Source organism: Leuciscus leuciscus (assembly GCF_965113295.1).
Source record: "Leuciscus leuciscus genome assembly, chromosome: 18".
NCBI lineage: Eukaryota > Metazoa > Chordata > Actinopteri > Cypriniformes > Leuciscidae > Leuciscus > Leuciscus leuciscus.
This window is the reverse complement of record NC_138742.1, coordinates 1966346-1992692: the sequence shown is the minus strand read 5'-3', so window position 1 is coordinate 1992692 and position 26347 is coordinate 1966346. Positions and strand designations below refer to the sequence as shown.

Genomic DNA, 26347 nt, shown 5'->3' with positions numbered 1-26347 from the left:
CCTTGGTGATCTAACACCGGAGAGGCCGTCCTTGGTGATCTAACCCCGGAGAGGCCGTCCTTGGTGATCCGTCCTTGGTGATCTATCACCGGAGAGGCCGTCCTTGGTGATCCGTCCTTGGTGATCTATCACCGGAGAGGCCGTCCTTGGTGATCCGTCCTTGGTGATCTATCACCGGAGAGGCCGTCCTTGGTGATCCGTCCTTGGTGATCTATCACCGGAGAGGCCGTCCTTGGTGATCCGTCCTTGGTGATCTATCACCGGAGAGGCCGTCCTTGGTGATCCGTCCTTGGTGATCTATCACCGGAGAGGCCGTCCTTGGTGATCCGTCCTTGGTGATCTAACACCGGAGAGGCCGTCCTTGGTGATCTAACACCGGAGAGGCCGTCCTTGGTGATCTAACCCCGGAGAGGCCGTCCTTGGTGATCTAACACCGGAGAGGCCGTCCTTGGTGATCTAACCCCGGAGAGGCCGTCCTTGGTGATCTAACACCGGAGAGGCCGTCCTTGGTGATCTAACACCGGAGAGGCCGTCCTTGGTGATCTAACACCGGAGAGGCCGTCCTTGGTGATCTAACACCGGAGAGGCCGTCCTTGGTGAATCAGCGTCTGACTGGACATGTCATTCCAGCTCTTTTAAAGTCCATCAACTTTTGGACATCTTCAGAAATCTCCTCCTGGAAACTCCCTAAAACTTGTTCATTGGTCATCCTCTCCTGGAAACCCCCTAGGACTTGGTTATAAAGCCTTTGTCTCTCCGTCCTCCTTCTTCTGGACCTTTTCTTCATCGCTGTATCTTCTGTGTCTCGTCCGCAACACATAGACGGTAATGATTGCATTTTTCTTCTTTCTTTGGTAAAGCTCTTTCTAATACATTTTCAATTCCTCTCTACTCTGCCATATGCTTAATACATGTTTACAACATTCAGTGTGGTCTGTTTTTCTTTATAAACCATCTTCTCAATAAATGACTTTACAAACAACAGTTGTGGTGTCTTTTCTTAATGACGATTTCTTAATAAACATGTTTATAAAAACAAGTCTCAGTGTCTTTTCTAATGAACCAGATTCAAGGGTTTCTTATAAAAACTCTTTACAGTGTTTTTCTTAACAATAAGGTTTCTTATAAAAACCTTATAAAGTGTTTTTCTTATACAACACTTTTCTTACACAAAGTTACAATTATACTTAAAGGACAAGTTCGGTATTTTACACTTAAAGCCCTGTTTACAGATCGTATCTGATGAAATAGAACGGTTAAGATTAAAATTTGGACACATGCTGCTGTCCCGAGAATTTTATGTTTATTTAGCTTTTGTGGACCTATTTTGCCAAACGCGTCACACCCGTGATTCTTCCGTTGAGAGCTTGAATAATAGACACTCCAGCCCAGTTGGTGGCGATAATGCACCTTTGCCAATTGCAAGCAAACCACGGGCATTTCATTGAATACACAGAAGAAGCAGAAGAAGAAGCGGCGGAGTAATACCGTAAAGGTGCTGCGGTCTCACAGCACGTCCTATTAAGTCAATGTAGTTGGACAAAAACTACGATAAAACCTGTTGGAATGCATCTTTTTCAGCGATTTTTGATGGAACATATCAGTGAACACCCCTGACCACTCGGTGAGTTTCACGTCTTTGTAAAGGAAAGTTTAATGTGTTTTTAGGACGGAATCTTCCAGTGCATATAGACAACCATTGTGGGGGTGGGGGGGGGGGGGGGGGGGGAAGCGAAATAAACCTAAAATTCTTGGGACAGCAGCATGTGTCCAAATTTTAATCTTAACCGTTCTATTTCATCAGATATGATCTGTAAACAGGGCTTTAAGTGTAAAATACCGAACTTGTCCTTTAATACCCTATTATAAGCCTATATACTATGAGGCATTAATCATAACAGAATGAATTGCATGTTTCACCCAACAATTTCTAAATGAGACCTGACTACATAAATGACTCCCCGACCGAACCCATAATCCACATCTGAAACATGTCTGTCGGGTATCAAAATTTTATTTCATCTGAAGCTTTCAAAAATAAAAAGGTGAAACATTTCATTATAAACACAAACAGCACAATGTTAATGTGACACAGGAAATACAGGAAACCAGTCTGAAAATATATATTTTTCTCTTTACCCAAATTCAGCATGTCCCCCAGTGCAACTGAACACAATATTCACAATAAATAATAATTACACTAATTTACAATCTTTCATAAAGTGGAGAGGATCTAGAATGTACTAAACAAAAGCGAGTTTAGAGAGCTGTGACATTCATTAGCTTTTTATATATTTATATATATACTTAATAATACAGATATTTTCCCTTTCAATCCAAACTCATCACAATCGTTGTGAAGTCCCGGTCAGTCAGCGTCATCATCAGAGCCGTACGTCCTGCGTCACAAACACACCAATATCACCTTTACTAACTCACACACACACACACACACACACACACACTCAAAAGAGCTTTAACTTCCCTCGGGTCATTTTGATTTTGTGTTCATCAGAGGTGTCCAAGACCCCAGGACTGTTGTCGCACTTGAACCCATATACACACTCAAAATTAATGGATTCGAGGAGTTTTGTGGTTGAAATTTAGAAAAGTAACAAATCCTTCCGTCTCGGGTCAATTTGACCCCCTTAGGAATGAATGGGATGCGAGGAATACTTCAGTTCACATAGAAAAACCTAAAAATGCTCAAAGTTCAAACTAAAACTTTACCAAAAAATGATTGCATAAATGTCTACATGTGTATCTGAATGCAGACTGAAGAGAACTGACTTTAGGACCCAGCGGAACAGCTCATTTGCTCATATAGAGATATAAGCACATCTAGAGTCATGAAATATCATGTTATATTATTATTTTTTCACAATGTAAGATATTTTGAGCTGAATCAAAAGGCAGGCATGAAAACAGGTCAGGGGTAAAAAAGGTGAGAAGGATGCGGCAGCAAAAAATCCAATCCAATCAACTTTATATATAACATACATATATGAAGAGTTCAGATGCAAAAGCCTCTAAATGCCATCTGAAATTTTCTTATAGAATGATAATTTTTATCAAGCTTGTGTATTTAAGTTCAGTAATTTCACTTAAATGACAATTAATAGGTAATCTTCATTGCCATTTAAGTGAAATTATTGAATTTAAATATACGAGCTTGATAAAAATGATCATTCTATAAGAAAATTTCAGATGGCATTTAGAGGCTTTTGCATCTGAACTCTTCATATATATATATATATATATATATATATATATATATATATATATATATACACTGTATATAGTGCTTTTTAATGTTAAATTCATCAATCTAGTGAAAATTAAACAAAGAAAAATTATTTTAGTTACAGTGTCTGTCTACATTACTACTAGGCCTACATAATAATAGTTATAATATTAATCCCATGATAGTAATAGCCATATATTGTAAAACAAATGCACTGAAAAATAAAGGAAACTTTTATAATTAGTTTTGTACTAATTTCTATAGGCTACTGGAAAGAGTATATTTCTATACTTCACATTAAAGGTTGTGATTGGGCCAGCCCAGTGTCAATCAAGAAAAGAACCAAATGGGCCGCTGATCTACGTGTTTCATGGGGTGTCAGAAAAAAAAACCTAACGCTGACTTTTTATTGACCAATGCATTACATACTAATTACGCACTAACCAAGCGCCGCCAATTAAGCAAAACAAAACGAATGGGCCGCCGATGTACGAGTTTTATGGGCCGTTAAGACAAAAAACGAAACAAAAAAGTATGAGATGTATCGGCCCAAAAAGCACGTCGGCCCACCGGGAATCTCCCGGTAGTCCCGATGGCATTAGCCTAACTTACATGCCTGGACGTCACACAAAACAAAATCCTACCTGTAGCCTTTCACCATCCACTTATTTAGCTGCTGTTGCATCAATTGACATGCCATCTCCTTTTCCCTCTTTCTTTTTCTATGTTTAGCCCCGACAGATTTTTTGCATTATCCATCTTTTTCGACGACAACTCACTACTCGTTCCTGCTCGCTCAGCACTCACGGCGCCCGCGCCCGCTCGCGATATTATCCCGATATTATAAAAATAATGACATTGGCAACATCGCTGTCTGTATCTGACAGAACAGTTAACATTGTAAGCTAACTTACGTTACCTCAGGCTTGCTTTCCGACGTGCGGTTCTTTGTTCGGCAGTGTGTCATCAGACCGCATCAGACTCGCGGTGTTAAAGACTTTGAAAACAATTCTGCCCTACCCTGACTCGGATTGGCTGTCATGGTTTCGGCATTAGGAATGATGATTGGTTTAAAGCTGCTAAGTTTATGGTAACTATATATAGATATAGCGGGTAAATGCTGACCACGACCCCCCCTCCCACCCCATAAATATTTTCTCATCGGATCTGCACAAATCACGTAGGTGACCCATTTTGGTTTTAAAACGGCGAATTTCGCCGAAAGGTGAGGAGTTTTCATGCCTGAAAAGGGTTATGTATGAAATTGTGAGTTATTTTGAATTAAAGTTAAAAGAATGTGAGGAACATGCTTAAATTACTATTTATTTATTATTTATTGATCAAATCAAGACATTTAAAGGTAAATAAAATAAAAAAAAAACCTCAAAAAAAATTTGCATTCATTTGTTTTAATAAAAAAGTGAAATAAAATAAGCTTTCTGGACAAAAAATGTATAAATTAAGTATAATTTTAGGGCTTCGGGTCATTTTGACCCGCGAGGGAAGGATGAGGGTAATGATGTTCAAAGAACAACTTTTGCAAATATAATAATTCATGACAAACAATTGCCAATCATCATTTTCAAACTATTTTCCCATATGGATAGACAGAGCCGCGGTAACATATTTTATAAGGGGGGTGCTGGGGGCGGGGGCGGGGCCTTATGATATATTAATTTCTTTTAGTCATAAAACCCTATTCGACAACATATAAAAAGGAAATAATCTTTAGAGTCATTTTATAAAGTTTGAAGGTGTTCTTAAAAAACAGGTTGAAAACAAAAAGTTATTTAAAAGTCATGTCATCTTAAATTCCAATGTAGTGAAACAGCTGTCGTCAGGGGGCGCTGCAGCACACTCAGCACCCCTAGTTCCTGCAGACATGTGGATAGATGATGTGTGTGTGTGTGTGTTCACCTGTGTGAGCAGCAGCACATCAGGAACCTGGTCTCGTTCACACTGAAGCGTCCTGATTCTGGAAGATCTTTACACTGCATGATGAACGCCTGAAGATCTGACACGGGCTCTCCATCCAAACCCTGATGCTAAACACAAATTACTGAACAATCAGTCGCACGTTCAGTTTGGACTCAAAAAACATGAAATAGCATAGTAAGAAAAGCATTTAAACTTATTTCTCATGTCAAGAGGCTAGCCAATCACAACTGAACTCATTTGCATAAAGCATGCCTTGTGATATAAGATTTCAGCAATAAAAACGATCCAAAAAGTACAGCCAATCAGAAGAGAGTGTGGGCGGAGTCTCTGTAAGCACACTACACTCACAACCACATCAGTCCAAAATCACTTCAAGTTCCAGCAGGTCAATAAACTTTTCTCTTATTTTACCCTCTTCTGTTCTTTCATCATTAAGGCTACACTAGAATATATTGCAGCTGATAACGGATGTTTCAGCAGCAAACCCTGAATCTACACGCACCAATGCTACATGTTTCTAAATGTCATAATCATGTGTTAACAAACAAGTATTCATTACTTCAGTGAGCTCATAGTTTCTGCATTAAATTATTACATTGTTTAAATTAATGAATTTTTCACTAACTGTGATTTTGTATATGGTCATCTGTGAAACACTCAGACCGTTTCCTCTGATATCAGATCTCTGTAGAGTGTAGTGTGGACTCTTCTGAAACGATGTGTGTTGTGAATGACTGAATGAGCTGAACGCTTCAGCGCTCTCTCACCTTCATGGTGTCGTAGGTGTCGGTGATGAGCGTGATGAACAGACTGAGCACCATGTAGATGAACAGAGACACAAACGTGTAGAGATACAAGCGGCTGAAGAGCCACACCACGTAACTCTTCTGCTGCATGTTCTTAAAGGTGGAGAACATGTCGTCGCCGTTGATGAGCGAAAACAGGCTCTCGGAAACCACGTTCAGCGTCCGGAACTGAGGGAACACACACACACACACACACACACACACACACACACACACACACACACACACACACACACACACATCAGGACGGATGGGCAAAACAACACACACATCAGGACGGATGGGCAAAACAACACACACACACACACACACATCAGGACGGATGGGCAAAACAACACACACATCAGGACGGATGGGCAAAACAACACACACACACACACACACATCAGGACGGATGGGCAAAACAACACACACAACACACACACACACATCAGGACGGCTGGGCAAAACAACACACACACAGACACATCAGGACGGATGGGCAAAACAACACACACAACACACACAACACACACATCAGGACAGATGGGCAAAACAACACACACCTCAGGACGGCTGGGCAAAACAACACACACAACACACACAACACACACATCAGGACAGATGGGCAAAACAACACACACCTCAGGACGGATGGGCAAAACAACACACACAACACACACATCAGGACGGATGGGCAAAACAATCGATTTTTCTATTCCATATTTTCCATATTTATTTATCTATCTCCCAGAAGCCAGTATTAGTTTTCCTCCTCTGTTCACAGGCTTGCATTCTCCATGTTACAGTAATACTGAGAGATTATATGTGTTTAATCTTAAACATTAAATAACCTGATCCTGTTTGATCGAGGCGTGAGACTGTTCTCACTCGTCCAATTTTCAGCATCAATTTTTCATCTTGATTCAAAATCCTGTCTATTCATTGTGTGCATTGAAATATAGAGTAATACCGTTTTGTGTCTGTCCCTTTAAATGCAAATGAGCTGCTGCTGCCGGCACAGGGGGCGGAGCTTCAAGAGATCGTTCTTAGCAGAGCCATATAGAGCCCTTTGTTAGGAGGCGTGGTTTATGTAAATTTTAGGGTTAGTGATGTGGTGTAGTCTCTACCAGCCGTTTGTTGAGTGATTTCTGTAAAAGCAAATCTCTCCCTTTGCTTTGAACTTTGAGCGTTGTAAGTTTGCAGATGTTGTTTATGATCAAACAGCAACATTACACACTAACTAAAGTTAGAAAAGTCAAATCATAATCAAGCACCCCTTTAAACCCCAGTATGGTGCCAGTGACCTGCCTTGGTGTGGTAGGGTCCCAGCACGATCCAGCCACAGAAACAGTACCCGAGGTAAATCATGGCGGCACAGCAGCTGAAGCGGATGACGTTAGGGAACGCCGCTCGCAGAGTGATGATGAGAATCTGACCAATCAAATACAAGCAGTTACACATCACAGTCAACAGAGGGCGCAATCACTTTCACCAACACAACTACAACTACATGTGCTTGTGCTGAAGGAACCAATGCAAGTCCACCAGCAGACTGATAAAGAGACTGAAATAATCCATTTATATGGCAAAAAAAATTGATAAATCTATTTTTCACTTTTTTAAAATACAATTATTGATAATATTAGAAACCTTACAATAAGGCCCCATTTGCTAAAGTTACTTTATGCATTAAATGTATTTCTAGAGCATTTATGAAGCTTTGTAAATGTTAGTTAATTTAAAAAGTTCATGTTAGTTCACAGTGCATTAATTAATATTAACAAATGCAACTTTGTAAATGTTAATATTAACAGTAAGATTAATAAGCACTATAGAAGTATTGATCATTGTTATTTTATGTTAACTAATGTAGTCAACTAATGTTAACTAATGAAATCGTACTGTAAAGTGCTATTAAATGTAAATATTCACCATTAATTGCTCTTAACAAAAAACTACAAACTACACAAGGTAAAAATCAACTAAACTAACATTTAAATGGGTAATTAGTGTAGATTGAACTACTAAACTGCAGAAGACGCTGGCGTTCTCAGAACACATCACAAGATTAAGTCTAACATTACAACTTAAGTGTTTTTACTACTCAAAAGCCCAATTACAGTCATTTCAATATGATCTCAGCAGGAGATGATGACATTTTTCTTAATAATTAATATACAATACTACAATGGATTTCAATACAGCGTTCATGTTGCAAGAAGCAGAAATGTGACCCTGGACCACAAAACCAGTCACATGGGTCAGTTCTCTGAAATTGAGATTTATACATCATCTGAAAGCTGAATAAATAATCTTTCCACTGATGTGTGGTTTGTTAGGATATGATAATATTTGGTCGAGATACAACTATTGAACATCTGGAATCTGAGGCAAAAAAAAATTTAAACATTGAGAAAATCTCCTTTAAAGTTGTTCATTAATGTTCTCGATTGTGCAGCATTCACTCACACAAATACATGTTTTATATATTTACGGTAGGAAATGCACTAAATATCTTCATGGAACATGATCTTAATATCCTAATGATTTTTGGCATAAAAGAAAAATGGATAATTTTGAGCCATACAGTGTATTGTTGTCTATTGCCACAGATATACCCATGTGACTCGAGACTGGCCAAACCAATGATCTGTCTCCAGTCTCCTGAAAACTGCAGAGAGAAGTGAGAGTGAGCAGGTCGTACGTTGTATTTTTTTAAGTATCCCATGAAGCGTAAGACGCCGATCCACACGAACATGGTGCCGGTGCCCAGCAGGATACTGCACAGGTCATAACTCGCCATGGCCTGAGGAAACACACACACACACACACACACACACACACACACACACACACACACACACACACACACACACACACACACACACACACACACACACACACACACACACACACACACACACACACACACACACACACACACACACACACACACACACACACACACACACACACACACACACACACACACACACACACACACACAGGAGGAGCGCTAGAGGAGTCACTTCACTGACTCAACAATGTCATGCAGAAGATTAAGAGGTTTAGATGGATGACGTCAGCTATTAACACCATTACTGCAATTATTCAATCAAAAATACAGCAAAAATAATTGTAATTTTTCTATGTGAATATACAGTAAAGTGTCATTTATTCCTGTGATCAAAGCTGAATGTTCAGCATCATTACTCCAGTCTTCAGTGTCACATGATCCTTCACAAATCATTCTAATATGAGGATTTGATGCTCAAGACACATTCATGATTATTATCAGTGTTGAAAACAGCTCATATTTTTGGTGGAAACCGTGATGCATTTTATTTTCCTGGATTCTTTGATGAATAGAAAGTTCAAAAGAACAGCGTTTATTTAAAATGGAAATCTTGTAGAACTTTTTAAACGTCTTTACTGTCACTTTTGATCAATTTAACACCTCCTTACTGAATAAAAGTATTAATTTCTTTAAAACAAAATCTCGCTGACCCCAAATCTGCCCGTTTAGACATGTTTCTTTAACACAAAAGGCCGTTCGGGATGGTTTCTCACCTTGAGCTGGATGATGATCTTCAGCAGAGAGCCTGTGATGGTGAGGACGTCACTAATGATGATGAGGATATACCAGCCGCTAATGAACTCCATACGCTCGGAGAAGGACACGCGCTTGCTGTGACGACGGGAGAAGAACGCTGCGTATTCCTGAAGAACAGATCAACATGCCATTACTGTCCGAATTTGGATGCTCTATAAATAAAAATGATCATAAAAGTTCTCCATGGCCTCAAAAAAAAACATATTAAGACCTACAATTAAAATGTATATACAGTACAGGCCAAAAGTTTGGACACATTACTATTTTTAATGTTTTTGAAAGAAATTTCTTCTGCTCATCAAGCCTGCATTTATTTGATCAAAAATACAGAAAACAAAAAGTAATATTGTGATATATTATTACAATTTAAAATAATTGGTTTTCAATTTATTATACTTTAAATTATCATTTATTTCTGTGATGCAAAGCTGAATTTTCAGCATCATTACTCCAGTCTATCACATGATCCTTTAGAAATCATTCTAATATTCTGATTCATTATGAGTGTTGGACACAGTTCTGCTGACTAATATATTTGATGAATAAAAGGTTCAAAAGAACTGCATTTATTTTAAAATAAAAAAATATTTTCTAATAATATAAATCTTCTTTACTATCACTTTTTTTATCAATGTAACACATCCTTGCTGAATAAAAGTATTGATTTATTTCAAAAAAAGAAAGAAAAAAAATGACTGACCAGTAGTGGATATTGCTGTTACAGAAGATTTCTATTTGTAAAATATTTGCCTCTTTTCTTTTTTTTTCTTCTTTTTTTACTTTTTATTCATCAAAGTATCCTAAAAAAGTATCACAGGTTATGAAAAAATATTAAGCAGCAGAACTGTTTCCAACTTTGATAATGAATCATCATATTAGAATGATTTCTAAAGGATCATGTGATAGACTGGAGTAATGATCCTGAAAATTCAGCTTTGCATCACAGAAATAAATGATAATTTAAAGTATAATAAATTGAAAACCAATTATTTTCAATTGTAATAATATATCACAATATTACTTTGTTTTTTCTGTATTTTTGATCAAATAAATGCAGGCTTGATGAGCAGAAAAAACTTCTTTCAAAAATAGTAATGTGTCCAAACTTTTGGCCTGTACTGTATTTGAAATGCATATAATAATTCCATTCATTTGGAGTTTTAAAATAAACAAACTTAATATGATGCATTTTTTGGGAAACATTTCAACACTCAAACAAATCGTGCCATAGTTTATTATTTACATTATATTTGATTCTATTTAAATCATATTTTCAAATGGCTTAGAAATCTGCATAAATCTAGTCATTGAGAAAATTAAATGTATAAAAGTAATAGTTTTCACAATGTGTGGATATTCAAGCAACATTTAAGTAGCTCAAATGTATGAGATTGAAATAAACTGGATTAGTAATGATAAATACACTGCTTTTAGTGGATTTAAAACACTTTCAGTTTATTAGTGCTATTACAGAAATCATTCATGTATGATTGACAAATACGCATCATCCCATTCATCAGTGATTTTGGTAAAACTGTGTTTTATATGCAATTGAAATACATTCTTTTTTTTTGAGTGTGCCCTATATTCAGAGTCACTCAGAGAAAACATAGCATGAATAGGAATATAAACTTTTATGACACTTTATGGAGAGTTTTTGACCTTTTTAGAGCTTGACCATATAAATCGCCTCCACTTTCATTGCATAGAAAACAGCAGCTCAGACATTCAGACACACACTGCAATACTAGTATTCTTGTCTTGTTTCCAGTCCAAATATCTAAAAACTCTTAAATCAAGATGCATTTACTAGATGAGTAAAATGATATAAGATATTATGTCCGGTTTTCTGGTGAGTTGATGTTTAAAACAAGCAAAATTTTGGCCAATGGGGAGAAAAATAATCTAAATTCAAACAGAAACAACATTATTTTTCTGACCCAATTGGCAGATAATTTGCTTGTTTTAAGCAAAAACTCATTTAATTTTTATTTATTTCCCCAGAAAACAAGAGTTAATATCTTATGTTATTTTACTACTTTAGTAAATGCATCTTGATTTAAGAAATGTTTGATATTTGGACTGGAAACAAGACAGAAACCCTGAGTAAGAAAAGCATGTGTTTTGTGTGTTTGATGGTTAGTGGTTTGGTTGTAACTCACGAACTGCAGCAGGACTCCAGCTTTCACCGAGCGTGTGCAGAGAAGCAGCGACAGTAGCAGAATCAGAATCACCATCACGTCAAACAGAACCATAATGTACATGTCCCTCGCGGCTACAGACAAAAACATCCATTAAAATCAGTCTGAAGTGCGTGAACACTCTTCATATCGTTGTGCTTCAGACCAGTGGACAGAAAACATCCCAAATACACATTTAAGTGTTTAATTTATTGCACTTTCTATTTGCGTCTGTAGATTTCAATTACGCTACACATCTTTAAAGAGTTTGTCCTCCACTTCAGCTGCAGTTACACACACCAACATTTAGAGGTTTATTCCTGTCTATATTCTGAAGGTTTTTACTGAGGGGTTTGTTCATATATCACTCACACTTATTTTTATAATATTTTATTCCTAAAACCTTTTTCTGACTGTTGACAGTATTTTCTGATTTAAGGCGAGACACTCAGCCATTGTTTTTCATGCACTGGTCAATTTTGAGATATTTTGCTTTGCTTTTGTCTTCTTTTAGATCAGTGGAAAGAAAACATCCAAAATACACATTTAAGTGTTTATTTTATTGCACTTTTTCTATTTGCGTCTGTAGATTTTAGTTACGCTGCATATCTTTAAAGAGTTTCTCCCTCCACTTCAGCTGCAGTTACACACACCAAAATGTAGAGGTTTATTCCTGTCTATATTCTGAAGGTTTTTACTGAGGGGTTTGTTCATATATCACTCACACTTATTTTTATAATATTTTATTCCTAAAACATGGCGAAAATGTGTCTTTTTTTGTTTGTCGACAGTATTCTCGGATTTATGCAGTGATAAAAAAAGATATCCAAAATCCCCTCAGTAAAATCCTTTAACTCCAAAATTATTGTTTGATTTTGACGACATATTAATCTAATGTTCAGATTAATGTTCTGGAAATGTATATATTTAGTGCATATTTCACTAGTTAATGCATCATTTGCACATTTAAACATTTCAGAAAACTTGTAATAGAAAAAAGTTTGTAATTCTTAATGTAATAATCAATCAACTGGGGAAGTATGATGATGATATCTCTTTTTTATATTCAATATATTCATATGTGGTGTCTTAAAGATGACAATGCTCTTGATTTCTCTTATCACAATCGAGGGAATTTTACATTAAACTTGATTGGTTGTTAGTTTTTCATGAAAACATTCCAGCACAATATCAAGCTCTTTAACTTTTTCCATCCGGTTAATCTTTTAATCACTGTGTCAAAATAATCAAGTGATTATTAAAGCTGAAGTGTCTGAGACTGTCCAAATCACATTTTCTCCAAGTCTGCTCTACGTTTCATAGGAATACTTTCTTAAATGACAACACAAACTTTTACTTTTAATAAATGAGTTTAAGGCCCTGTCCCATTTCTCCCCCCTTAAAACTTCCACTTGGTTTTGAGTGCCCTCGAAAGTAAAGTCCCCTCAACGAGGGAAGTGGAGTTTAAGATCTTTCCCTATGAAATGGGACACCACTACTATGTGAATACATGCACATAACTATCCCAGTTATGATGATCAGGATATAAATATCCATAATAATATGCTAGAAATCTAATAGGCCTATAGTAATCAAATGTAAAATAACACAGCATAGTTTATTATAGATAGATTAATGCTTATTAAAGCTAAAGTTATTCATTCAAGAGCTGGGATTAATTTTCTCTTTGCCTTTAGTTGTTTTATTCACATTAAAGGTGTAATCATTAGCAGGTTTATTAGACGCTGCCACTTTAAGACCGAATGCAGATCTAATAATACACATTTTCTCCCAACTATTCCACAACGAACTCCCATTTAAGACATAAACTGTGTTAAAGTGAATCTCCAAACCGGTCATTTAGCCATATTTTTGTCTGTATTTGATCGTTTAGACGCGCACATGAAACCCAAAGTATAGTTTGCATGTCTCGTTGCAGTCCGTTTCTGAACGCGCGCCGCCATGGGAACAGGGTCAACGTCTCTTGCGCGGATCATTGTGCTTATAAAAGCTCTTTTTACAATCAAACACCTCCCGCAATTTAGAATCAGCAGACACTGCATTTTACAACAATCACTGATTGTGCTCAGTGCTGTTTGGGTTTAACGTTAGGGAGAAGTGACAGCGCGCTGTAAAGAAAAAAGATGAAACACTAGACGAACGCGGCTAGTTTTTAATCGTTTTACCTCACATCTTCTTTTTATAATCCTTGGAAGCCAAAATCGAAAATAAAATTAGATGAACTACCCAGATAAGATGTATATTTGATGGGCAGACTCTCTCGAAGCACTCAGCAGATATCATGAACATCGTCAGATAGATAGCTTCGTGAAATATTTTCTAACATTAGTGTTCAAAACTTAACAGTCCATTGGATGTGCATCAAACTAACATATTCCAACATATTTCGAAATTTTAACATGCTTATTTGCGAAAATATACTTAAAATTCAATTGTTCCTTTCCAGCGGTATCCGCCATCTTCTTTAAAAAAAATTACCGGCTTGCTGAGTCCGCAAGGTATTCTGGGTAATTTCATCTTCCACTTCGTTTTAAGCCTGCATCGGACCGCACTATGTTTTGAGGGTTGATTTTAAGGGGAGAATAGCACTCCCCCTTGCTCTTTAGAGTATTGGGACACCCTACCCTACACGAGAACGGTCAAAAACAAGGGTTAGGGCAGATATCTAGGGTAAGGGGAGGTATTGGGACAGGCCCTAAGTGTTTTGCACAACAGAAATTAATCTTGAATGAAAAAAAGGGGTATTTGTAAACAGTGGAGAATCATGGGAAAGACTCACATGCACCAGTCACGGTCCAGTCACTGCATTCATTGATCTGCACATCGTTGTCCAGGTCAATCCCGATTCTCCCACTGTGAGGCTTGTTGTCAAAGGTGATCTGCTCATTAAAAACACACACACACACACACAAACCAGACGTTATTTTTATTTACACTAGCGTTCAAACGTTCGGAATCATTAAGAATTAAAGTTTTTAAATGAAGTCTGTTATGCTCAACAAAGCTGCATTTGATTAAAATTACAGTAAAAACAGAAATATTGTGAAATATTACAGTTTTCCTCGATTGCTAACACACTATAACTGGAGTAGTTGGCCCAATTTCCCAAATCGTTCATTCAGTTCTCCAAAACAAAGACGTGTTTTCACACACGTTCCCATTTTTCTGCAAAAGTCTCACAGGTTCTCATTCAGAAAACACAAACACATAATATGTGACCCTGGATCACGTCACCAGTCTCGAGTCGCACGGGTATATCTGGATCACGTCTCCAGTCTCGAGTCGCACTGGTATATCTGTGGCAATAGCCAACCTTACATTGTATGGGTCAAAATTATCCATTTTTCTTTTAAGCCAAAAATCATTAGGATATTCAGTAAAGATCATGTTCCATGAAGATATTTAGTAAATTTCCTACCGTAAATATATAAAACATGTATTTGTGTGAGTGAATGCAGCACAATCGTGAACATAAATGAACAACTTTAAAGGAGATTTTCTCAATGTTTTGATTTTTTTGCACCCTCAGATTCCAGATGTTCAATAGTTGTATCTCAGCCAAATATTGTCCTATCCTAACAAACCACACATCAATGGAAAGCTTATTTATTCAGCTTTCATGTGATGTATACATCTCAATTTAAAAAAATTGACCCATGTGAACTCAAGTGTCACACTGTGAACTCAAAGAGCACACATTTAAACATTAAGTAGAAAAACTAAATGACAAACCAATCAGAATCTCAGGATATTATAAATAGGGCCAAATATGATGATGTGCTTTAGAAAATGAATACAGGTGGGAGACAAAGAGCAAGAGGAGGGGAAAAGAAAAACGAAGGGGTCGGGGTCAAAGGGCATTTGTTCCTGATGAAATATAGTTGATGATGTTCTTGTACAGGAATGATCATGAGGGAATTTGATCTACAGGGTTTTACACTACTTACACATACAGTATAATTACAGTATTTAGATGAGAGAACTTTAACTATTCGGTGTACAGTAATAACACATGTTGTACTCTCTACAACTCATAATTGGCAAATTGATTTGTAGCCAAGAACTTCTTACACGTACTGTCGTGTAAGAACTATCTTACACGAACTTCTCTCAGTACCTGCAGAACTGAGAGATGACTACTGTAGATCTGCAGAACTGAGAGAGGACTACTGTAGATCTGCAGAACTGAGAGAGGACTACTGTAGATCTGCAGAACTGAGAGAGGACTACTGTAGATCTGCAGAACTGAGAGAGGACTACTGTAGATCTGCAGAACTGAGAGATGACTACTGTAGATCTGCAGAACTGAGAGAGGACCACTGTAGATCTGCAGAACTGAGAGAGGACCACTGTAGATCTGCAGAACTGAGAGAGGACTACTGTAGATCTGCAGAACTGAGAGAGGACTACTGTAGATCTGCAGAACTGAGAGAGGACTACTGTAGATCTGCAGAACTGAGCGACGACTACTGTAGATCTGCAGAACTGAGAGACGACTACTGTAGATCTGCAGAACTGAGAGACGACTACTGTAGATCTGCAGAACTGAGAGAGGACCACTGTAGATCTGCAGAACTGAGCGACGACTACTGTAGATCTGTAGAACTGAGAGACGACTACTGTAGATCTGCAGAACTGAGAGACGACCACTGTAGATCTGCAGAACTGAGAGACGACTACTGTAGATCTGCAGAACTGAGAGACGACCACTGTAGATCTGCAGAACTGAGAGACGACCACTGTAGATCTGCAGAACTGAGAGACGACTACTGTAGATCTGCAGAACTGAGAGAGGACTACTGACGACTACTGTAGATCTGCAGAACTGAGAGAGGACCACTGTAGATCTGCAGAACTGAGAGATGACTACTGTAGATCTGCAGAACTGAGAGAGGACCACTGTAGATCTGCAGAACTGAGAGACGACTACTGTAGATCTGCAGAACTGAGAGAGGACCACTGTAGATCTGCAGAACTGAGAGAGGACTACTGACGACTACTGTAGATCTGCAGAACTGAGAGAGGACCACTGTAGATCTGCAGAACTGAGAGAGGACTACTGTAGATCTGCAGAACTGAGAGAGGACCACTGTAGATCTGCAGAACTGAGAGAGGACCACTGTAGATCTGCAGAACTGAGAGACGACCACTGTAGATCTGCAGAACTGAGAGACGACCACTGTAGATCTGCAGAACTGAGAGACGACCTCTGTAGATCTGCAGAACTGAGAGACGACCACTGTAGATCTGCAGACCTGAGAGACGACTACTGTAGATCTGCAGAACTGAGAGAGGACTACTGTAGATCTGCAGAACAGAGAGACGACTACTGTAGATCTGCAGAACTGAGAGAGGACCACTGTAGATCTGCAGAACTGAGAGAGGACCACTGTAGATCTGCAGAACTGAGAGAGGACTACTGTAGATCTGCAGAACTGAGAGAGGACCACTGTAGATCTGCAGAACTGAGAGACGACTACTGTAGATCTGCAGAACTGAGAGAGGACTACTGTAGATCTGCAGAACAGAGAGACGACTACTGTAGATCTGCAGAACTGAGAGAGGACTACTGTAGATCTGCAGAACTGAGAGAGGACCACTGTAGATCTGCAGAACTGAGAGAGGACCACTGTAGATCTGCAGAACTGAGAGAGGACCACTGTAGATCTGCAGAACTGAGAGAGGACTACTGACGACTACTGTAGATCTGCAGAACTGAGAGACGACTACTGTAGATCTGCAGAACTGAGAGACGACTACTGTAGATCTGCAGAACTGAGAGAGGACCACTGTAGATCTGCAGAACTGAGAGAGGACCACTGTAGATCTGCAGAACTGAGAGAGGACCACTGTAGATCTGCAGAACTGAGAGACGACCACTGTAGATCTGCAGAACTGAGAGACGACTACTGTAGATCTGCAGAACTGAGAGACGACTACTGTAGATCTGCAGAACTGAGAGACGACTACTGTAGATCTGCAGAACTGAGAGAGGACCACTGTAGATCTGCAGAACTGAGCGACGACTACTGTAGATCTGCAGAACTGAGAGACGACCACTGTAGATCTGCAGAACTGAGAGACGACTACTGTAGATCTGCAGAACTGAGAGACGACCACTGTAGATCTGCAGAACTGAGAGACGACCACTGTAGATCTGCAGAACTGAGAGACGACTACTGTAGATCTGCAGAACTGAGAGAGGACTACTGACGACTACTGTAGATCTGCAGAACTGAGAGAGGACCACTGTAGATCTGCAGAACTGAGAGAGGACCACTGTAGATCTGCAGAACTGAGAGAGGACTACTGACGACTACTGTAGATCTGCAGAACTGAGAGAGGACCACTGTAGATCTGCAGAACTGAGAGAGGACTACTGTAGATCTGCAGAACTGAGAGAGGACCACTGTAGATCTGCAGAACTGAGAGACGACTACTGTAGATCTGCAGAACTGAGAGACGACCACTGTAGATCTGCAGAACTGAGAGACGACTACTGTAGATCTGCAGAACTGAGAGACGACTACTGTAGATCTGCAGACCTGAGAGACGATTACTGTAGATCTGCAGAACTGAGAGAGGACTACTGTAGATCTGCAGAACAGAGAGAGGACTACTGTAGATCTGCAGAACTGAGAGAGGACTACTGTAGATCTGCAGAACTGAGAGAGGACCACTGTAGATCTGCAGAACTGAGAGAGGACCACTGTAGATCTGCAGAACTGAGAGAGGACCACTGTAGATCTGCAGAACTGAGAGAGGACCACTGTAGATCTGCAGAACTGAGAGAGGACTACTGTAGATCTGCAGACCTGAGAGACGACTACTGTAGATCTGCAGACCTGAGAGAGGACCACTGTAGATCTGCAGACCTGAGAGAGGACCACTGTAGATCTGCAGAACTGAGAGAGGACTACTGTAGATCTGCAGAACTGAGAGAGGACCACTGTAGATCTGCAGAACTGAGAGAGGACTACTGTAGATCTGCAGAACTGAGAGACGACTACTGTAGATCTGCAGAACAGAGAGACGACTACTGTAGATCTGCAGAACTGAGAGAGGACCACTGTAGATCTGCAGAACTGAGAGAGGACCACTGTAGATCTGCAGAACTGAGAGACGACCACTGTAGATCTGCAGAACTGAGAGAGGACCACTGTAGATCTGCAGAACTGAGAGAGGACTACTGTAGATCTGCAGAACTGAGAGAGGACTACTGTAGATCTGCAGAACTGAGAGAGGACTACTGTAGATCTGCAGAACTGAGAGAGGACTACTTTTCAGAAGACTAAAAAACTGATATACTACGGCAAATATGGTCATTATCAGTACTGTAATACAATCTGGCCGAGGATGCTGAATTTATCTGTTTATTTTTACTGTACCGTGATTGACAGTATACTGTATTGTATAGCAAACCAAGTTCATGTTCAATAATTTGGTATTTGAACTTTTCTAGCACTTTTCATCTACTAGCAAGATCTCTTTACAGTAGTGTCATGATAATACACTTTTCTTAAAGCTTATTGTTGAATTTCCCTGTATCTGCACCGCTGTATTGATGTTGTATACTGTATTAGACACTGAGCTGTAGAATGATTCCTGATTGACAAACGGAGGTTTTTATTACAGTGTTTTGAATTGATCTCGCTAGTGTGTACGACTGTGTTGTAGTGTGTGTGTGTGTGTGTGTGTGTGTGTGTGTTTGAGGGCAAAGTTTGGTTTTGAGTAGATAGAGAAAATAGGAAGTTTGGGGAAATGGGTGAGAAGTTATGGATTTGTGTTTAGAGGTTCGAGAAAAGGAGTCATAATTTCAAGAAATGTGTTTAAGCGATCGAGAAAAACTATTACAATGTAAATCCGCTGTTTCTCTATGGAAGCTTGTTTCCGCCACACAATTAAACATTTTAAAAGATAATTGCGACTTTTTATCTCACAATTGCGAGTTTACATCTCGCAGTTCGGACTTTATTTCTCAGAATTGCGAGATATAAAGTCAGAATTGCGTGAAATAAAGTCGCAATTGCGTCTTATAAAGTCAGAATTCGGACTTTTTTTTCTCGCAATTGCGACTTTATATCACGCAATTTTGACTTGACACACAATTCTGACTTTATATCACGCAATTCTGACTTTATAACCTGCAATTGCGATTTTATATCACGCAATTCGGAGAAAAAAAAAGTCCGAATTGTGAGATTAAAAAGTTGCAATTACCTTTTTTATTTTTCACTCTGTGGCGGAAACAAGCTTCCATAGTTTTCTATGTGAATATATAGTAAAGTGTCATTTATTGCTGTGATCAAAGCTGAATTTTCAGCATCATTACTCCAGTCTTCAGTGTCACATGATCCTTCACAAATCACTCTAATATGATGATTTGATGCTCGAGAAACAATGTAGAATTGTTTTTCTGGAAACAGGGTGATGGTCACATGTTCAATAAAGGGAAAACCTTCAAACTTTTCCAGCTGAGAATCCTTGATCCCATTCATGAGTTTATGAATGTAAGAGGAAACGGAGAGATGAGCAATAATGTAATAATAACTGAAAGGTCATGTGACATACCATAATGTTGAAGACGTAACAGTCTGGAAGCTCGTGATACTGAACCGTCTCCAGGTTAATGGATTTCAGAGTGAACTTTACAGTCACTGCCAACAACCTGACGAACGCAAACACACACACTGATTCAACAAACTTACATTTGGGCTTTTTCTAAAGATCTGTACAAAAGTATGTGTAATATTTACATACATATTTGATGTAATACACTGCTTTTTTAGTATAATAATAAAAAACTATTTTATATAGCGCCTTTAAATGTTACTTCTCAAAGCGCATTACACAGAAAAGGAAATAGAAGTAAAAAGTAAATGCATAAATAACATAAATTAAACATTAAACATAATAAAAAACATTAAAACAATAAACTAAACATACTGAAAACATACAATATTCAATATACAATATATACAATATACTAGTACACAACAAAATCACATATAAAGTATCATTGATATACTATTATTGTAAATATTTTGATATTTAATAGATTTATTAAGTTTTAGTAGATTTATTAATAGAAATAGCTGAAATAAAATAAATTTATTGTATTTTATTTCAATTTCAATTAAATACAGATTTTTACATTGTTTGTGGTTTATTTTTATTTTTAGTTAACGATAACCCTGCATCATATAACATCTTTTCTATAGAGGCGATTTGTAGTATCATTGATATACTATTATAGTTTGTTAATATTTTGATATTTAATATTTTTTATTAAGTTTGAGTTATTTTAAACACATTTTTTTAATTTTGCCTGGGCAGCTAGCTGAAATAAAAGAAGTTTATTGTATTTTATTTCATATACTGAATAAATAAATAAATAAATAAATAAACAAACAAATAAATAAATATATATTTTATTTTAGTAATTTTTTTTCTAAAATAAAAGAAGTTTATTGTATTTTATTTCAAATACTGAAAATATATACAGTATTTTTACAATATATATATATATTTTTAACAACCCTGCGTTCTACATGTTTTCTCTAGAGGCGCTACCTCTCGAAGTGCAGAGTGAAGTTGAGTGGGTTTGCTGTGAGAGTTGAGAAGGGCTGTCGTGGGTAAATCAGCAAACACTCTGGAAGAAACCAACAGAAGACGCAGGATTGGTTCTGTACATGTGAAGTAAAGGTGTTTGAGCACGTTCTCGTCACAACACACACACACACACACACACACACACACACACACACACACACACACACACACACACACACACCTTCATCCACATGAGTGTCGATGTGGAAGCTCTCGTTGGTTGGTGAGAGGCTGCCGTTGTGGTAGAACTGCTGACAGATGCTGAGAGGAGTGTAGACCTCACCGCTCTTCTCATACTCATGGTTGCCCACCGTTATGCTCGGCAACATTAGAAACTGCAAGGGGGGAAAATTACAAAATATGATTTTATGATTTAATTTTTTTGAGAATCTTGAACTTGAGGCCAGTGTGAAAGATGCATTTGTTTAAGCTTGACTTGACATCAAGGATCTACACACACAAATAATTATATATATATATAATATTAATATTTACATGGAATCCAATTTAAAATGCATTTTTTGCAATTTAATCTAATCTTTTTAAATGCACTTTAAAATATAACTTATTATATTTAGGCTTCATATAAATTTATATTTATCAACTAAAAAAAAATACTTATATATGGCATGCAATTTAAAATACGTTTTTGCTTCTTTTTCTTTTGCAACTTCTAAATATAAATATTTATATAATGTATGGCATGCAATTTAAAATACATTATTTTCCATCTTTTGGCAACATTTAAATATAAATATTTATATACGGCATGTAATTGAAATACATCTGTGCAATTTATATCTAATCTTATATTTCAATATTTATACACTTATATGGCATGCAATTTAAAAAAACACTTGTGCATCTTTTAGCAACTCTAAAAATAATATTTAGCTTTTTCTTTTGCAACTTCTAAATATAAATATGAATATAATGTATGGCATGCATTTTAAAATAAATTTTTGTTTGGTTTGTGCACTTTGAAATATTAATATTTATATACGTCATGCAATTTAAATACATCTGCGCAATTTTATCTAATCTTTTGTGCACTTTCAAATATAAATATTTATACACTATATGGCATGCAATTTAAAATATTTTTTTTCCCATCCTTTGGCAACATTGAAGTATAAATGTATATATAAAAAAAAAAACACGTTTTTGCTTCTTTTTCTTTTGGCAACTTCTAAACATAAACATTTGTATATTCTCACCTGCTCCACGGTGTACGTGATGTGTGTGTAGACGTCGTGCTGTGTGTAAACGGCGTGTGTGTTCGCGCTGCTCCTGCTGAAGTTCTTCAGGAACAGATGCCTGAACGTCATGAGGTTCTCCTCCTTAAACTGAACCACCATCTGATTACTGAGACCAAACGACACCAGCTACACACACACACACACACACACACACACACACACACACACACACACACACACACACACACACACACACAGGAGAAAGCAGCCATTTTAAAGCTGTTTATTCTGCTTAACCATCACACCTGAGTGTGACTCTCCTACAGTACCTGAGTGTGACTCTCCTACAGTACCTGACTGTGACTCTCCTACAGTACCTGACTGTGACTCTCCTACAGTACCTGAGTGTGACTCTCCTACAGTACCTGAGTGTGACTCTCCTACAGTACCTGAGTGTGACTCTCCTACAGTACCTGAGTGTGACTCTCCTACAGTACCTGACTGTGACTCTCCTACAGTACCTGAGTGTGACTCTCCTACAGTACCTGAGTGTGACTCTCCTACAGTACCTGAGTGTGACTCTCCTACAGTACCTGAGTGTGACTCTCCTACAGTACCTGAGTGTGACTCTCCTACAGTACCTGAGTGTGACTCTCCTACAGTACCTGACTGTGACTCTCCTACAGTACCTGACTGTGACTCTCCTACAGTACCTGAGTGTGACTCTCCTACAGTACCTGAATGTGACTCTCCTAGACTGTGACTCTCCTACAGTACCTGAGTGTGACTCTCCTACAGTACCTGAGTGTGACTCTCCTACAGTACCTGAGTGTGACTCTCCTACAGTACCTGACTGTGACTCTCCTACAGTACCTGACTGTGACTCTCCTACAGTACCTGAGTGTGACTCTCCTACAGTACCTGAATGTGACTCTCCTAGACTGTGACTCTCCTACAGTACCTGAGTGTGACTCTCCTACAGTACCTGAATGGTGACCACAGCGATTTTAAGGACCTGCAGGATCAGTTTCCAGGGTTTTCTTCTGCGAGCGGTGTATTTGTCACAGGGGTTCATGAAGAAATACTTCAGCTTCCTCCTGAACTTCTCCTCCTCCTCCTCCTCCACCGGATCCAGGACAGCGTGGGATTCGGAACAGTTTCCGTTGGGATCATTAATGCATAAATAAGCCTCACTGGAGTCGTCCATGTCTGAAACACCAGTGCAATCATCATCATGGAGAACAGCATTCACATTTCTTTCTTTTCCGTACCTAAAGGACATACGATAAAATGCCAAGTTGCTTATGTAGGATCCAAGATCGGATTCAGGATGAACTATGGATATAGGATAAGTCCATTTCATCACTTTGCTTGTGTGTATTCTAGCAGATCATTTATAGTGTTATGATGATGATATTTTGTGCATTATTTACAGCAGCTTTTGTATTTAATGTGCTTTTATAGGTCATATTCATTTCAATTTGTTTTATAAAAAAAAAAAAATAAATAGCCAGAATGATAATTATTTTAAATGTACTGATTACACTCATAAAAAAATTAAATAAAATTAGGACACAAAATTTACATTATAGTTGGTTAGATAAAAAAATAGTAACTTTTAATAATCAGTTTTTGGTGTTATTGTTCAATAAAATATGATATATATATACACACACACACACAGAAACTTTTATGTTAGATCCGATTAATCACGATATATATAATATTTTGGCCATTTTTACACCAAATTACACTTATTGTTGTCATGGTATATGCTGTTTCATATGAATATTTGGTTCATGTTGTTACATATGGCATTATAACAAAAATATTATGGCAAAAAAACTCTCCTAAAGTAAAAAGATCACCTCCAGGAAGCAAATAGTCATTCATGCTGGAAACCAGCGATATCTAGCCGGCGTATATCAGCATATATAAATCTAGCAGAGAGAACATATATGAGCTTTATAAAACATCACTGAAACTTCACATGATCATATTAACGTGGATATAAACTCAAAATGCCCCATTCCACCCCTGAAGAGAGAAGTTCTTGACAGTATTAATACAAATACGGTGTAGACGTGCAGTAATGTTGCTCTTCAACTTCTCAAAGACTGATGGACTGAATCCAGCTCACCTTCTGATTAATTGATCCACATTCCTGAGTCTGACTGAGTCACGTGACACTCGTCATCTGACATGGCTTCCAGCATGAATGACTATTTGCTTCCTGGAGGTGATATTTTTTACTTTAGGAGAGTTTTTTTGTAACATGTAAAAACAGACATAATGCCTTATGAAACAACATGAACCAAATATTCAGGAGTTGACACTCGTCATGTGACCTCATCATACCTGTGACCTCATCATACCTGTGCCATCAGACACTACAACACCTTGTGATGCCAGTAAATCACGGTTACTCACATTTGAAAGGATTTCTGGCACATATAAAATCATGCTTTTGTAAAATGACATAGAAACTCGAAATTATGACATATTAAGTCATAATTATGATATAAAAAGTCAAAATTATGACACAAAAAGTCATAATTATGACATACTAAGTGAATATTATGGGACACTAACTAAAATTTGACATACTAAGTTTTAGTATGTCATAATTTCGACTTTTTATGTCATAATTTATTTATATTTTGGTGTAAATGGGCTTCAATAACGACCTGATGTGTTATATCGCCGTTTAAACGGAGCAGAGGTCTGGAAATCAAAGCATTACATGCTAAAATAAACCAAATGCAGCTGTTGACAGTATTTTAAGCAGAATTAGTTCAATAAATCATAATTTCATCAGTCACTCACCAATTACAGCAGATGGCAACGGCGTCAATTAGTTCTCAAGCGGCGAGAGATGAGCACATTTATGTCTTTATTCTGAGATAACTTCCATAAAGTCGATGAAAATCTGAAATCAATTCGAATTAAAAGCGAATTTCCACTGAAATGAACCGCGTTGTGTTTCAGACGCGCTCAGTGCCAGCAAGTCAACAGGTGAAGGGGGCGGGGCTACCACTTAACAACGCGAGGATTGGCTGTGCGGTCTGTCAATCACACGAGTCTCCGCCTTTGTAACCAATAGTAACCGTCTGTAATTCCGGATGCTTGGAGACATTTCACGCTGTTTACTCGGAATATTGTTTTTACTCTTTAAAGTGACACCATAAAGCTTTATTATTAATATTATTAAGAGGTAAGGTTTAAGAATCATACTAAGATTATTTATATATTTAAAAACAATGTGGTAAATCGTAATGATCGCTCGCATGTGTACGTTAAGTTACGAGTGACAATGTATTTACCAGTTTTGGGCTTTTATCTGTTTATGCTACGTTTAAATTCACAAATTATATATACCATGGTATATGTATACTGTAATCATTCAGTACCATGGTATTCCCTTCTGATACCATCGCTGTAACAGTGCAGACTTTTATTTAAAGGGATAGTTCACCCAAAAATGCAAATTATGTCATTAATTATAAAATGAAGTAATGAAGTATAAAAAACTCACCCTCATGTTGTTCCAAACCTGTAAGAGTTTCTTTCTTCGGTTGAACACAAAATAAGATATTTTGAAGAATGTTGGTGACCAGAGTGTTAATGGACCCCATTGACTTCCATACTAGGAAAAATAAATACTATAGCTGCTAGAAGTCAATGGGTGTCGTCATCTGTCAGAATGTTCATTTTTGGGAGAACTATCCCTTTAAATCACATTTAAATCAGGT

At 37.8% G+C, this 26347-nt stretch overlaps 2 protein-coding genes and 1 long non-coding RNA gene across 10 annotated transcripts in view; 2 read left to right on the top strand and 1 right to left on the bottom strand.

Moving 5' to 3' along the window:
- Window positions 1–1849: 1849 nt before the first annotated feature.
- Window positions 1850–25597, bottom strand: mcoln3b (mucolipin TRP cation channel 3b). 7 transcript variants are annotated; one of them, XM_082145910.1, is made up of 16 exons: window positions 25422–25597; window positions 24736–24828; window positions 24464–24535; window positions 23581–23804; window positions 22614–22781; window positions 21578–21731; window positions 21358–21436; window positions 20356–20452; window positions 14564–14663; window positions 11746–11858; window positions 9541–9690; window positions 8675–8776; window positions 7279–7401; window positions 5950–6156; window positions 5162–5289; window positions 1853–2399 (listed from the first exon to the last, which is right to left on the bottom strand). In XM_082145910.1, the coding sequence occupies exons 3-16, from the start codon at window positions 24486–24488 to the stop codon at window positions 2369–2371; spliced, it is 1701 nt and encodes a 566-aa protein (XP_082002036.1). In that variant the 5' UTR covers window positions 24489–24535; window positions 24736–24828; window positions 25422–25597; the 3' UTR covers window positions 1853–2368. The 7 variants fall into 7 exon arrangements, with proteins under 7 accessions (XP_082002041.1, XP_082002040.1, XP_082002036.1 ...); XM_082145915.1 differs by lacking the exon at window positions 5950–6156 and having other exon boundaries at window positions 1850–2399; XM_082145914.1 differs by lacking the exon at window positions 9541–9690 and having other exon boundaries at window positions 1851–2399.
- LOC309481184 lies at window positions 2922–3934 on the top strand. Its single transcript, XR_014199942.1, has 2 exons — window positions 2922–3011; window positions 3303–3934. It is a non-coding gene; the product is annotated as an uncharacterized lncRNA (long non-coding RNA).
- A 109-nt stretch (window positions 25598–25706) lies between the features above and the next one.
- The window catches only part of dnai3 (dynein axonemal intermediate chain 3), a 57597-nt gene continuing 56956 nt past the window's right edge, over window positions 25707–26347 (top strand). For both annotated transcript variants that reach the window (XM_082145845.1, XM_082145844.1), the window contains exon 1: window positions 25707–25809. The gene's annotated coding sequence lies outside the window, so the exon portion shown is untranslated. The remainder of the gene's footprint in view (window positions 25810–26347) is intronic.